This window comes from Meleagris gallopavo, chromosome 4 (assembly GCF_000146605.3).
Source record: "Meleagris gallopavo isolate NT-WF06-2002-E0010 breed Aviagen turkey brand Nicholas breeding stock chromosome 4, Turkey_5.1, whole genome shotgun sequence".
Taxonomy (NCBI): domain Eukaryota; kingdom Metazoa; phylum Chordata; class Aves; order Galliformes; family Phasianidae; genus Meleagris; species Meleagris gallopavo.
The window spans coordinates 14,358,508-14,358,964 of NC_015014.2; the positions used below are offsets into that span (position 1 = coordinate 14,358,508).

At 71.6% G+C, this 457-nt stretch overlaps 1 protein-coding gene across 2 annotated transcripts in view; it reads right to left on the minus strand.

Annotated features, from left to right (window-relative positions):
- The window catches only part of DCTN6 (dynactin subunit 6), a 1,935-nt gene extending 1,706 nt beyond the window's left edge, over positions 1 to 229 (minus strand). The window contains exon 1 of one of the 2 annotated variants that reach the window (XM_019614542.2): positions 60 to 229. In XM_019614542.2, coding sequence (XP_019470087.1) covers positions 60 to 82 — 23 coding nt within the window. In that variant the 5' untranslated portion in view covers positions 83 to 229. The remainder of the gene's footprint in view (positions 1 to 59) is intronic. The other variant, XM_010709615.3, reaches the window with a different exon arrangement.
- Between the last annotated feature and the right edge of the window lie 228 nt (positions 230 to 457).

Sequence of the window (457 nt, forward strand, 5' to 3'; positions counted from 1 at the left end):
CCGCGGGAGAAGCGGCTGCAAGGGGACGCACGGCGGCGGCAGCCCCAGCCCGGCCTCACCTCTTCTGCGCCTTCTCCGCCATGACGCTTCTGTCTGCGCAGACGCCGGGCCGCGCCGGGCGGGGCCGCTCCGCTCCTCCCAGCTGTAGGGCGGCCCCGCCGCCCGACGGGGCGGGATTCTCGCTCGCAGCCTTCGAGTACTCTGTTCCTGGAAGCCCTGGCCGTGGGGCTGCGTTAGCGGGCCGGACCAGGCGTGTTTCTCCGCGGTCCGCCCGGCAGCCGGTACGCCTGTCTCCGAGCTCCGCACGAGAGACGGGAGAACGCCGAGGAACGGGAGGAGCCCGAAGCTGCGGATCCCACGAAGAAGGTAGGAGCAGAAACTTTTGTCCGCCGATCGCCCGCTTCTGCTGTCGGTTTCCTCCTCGGTCTGGGCGCTCGGAGGACCCGGCTCCTCGCCC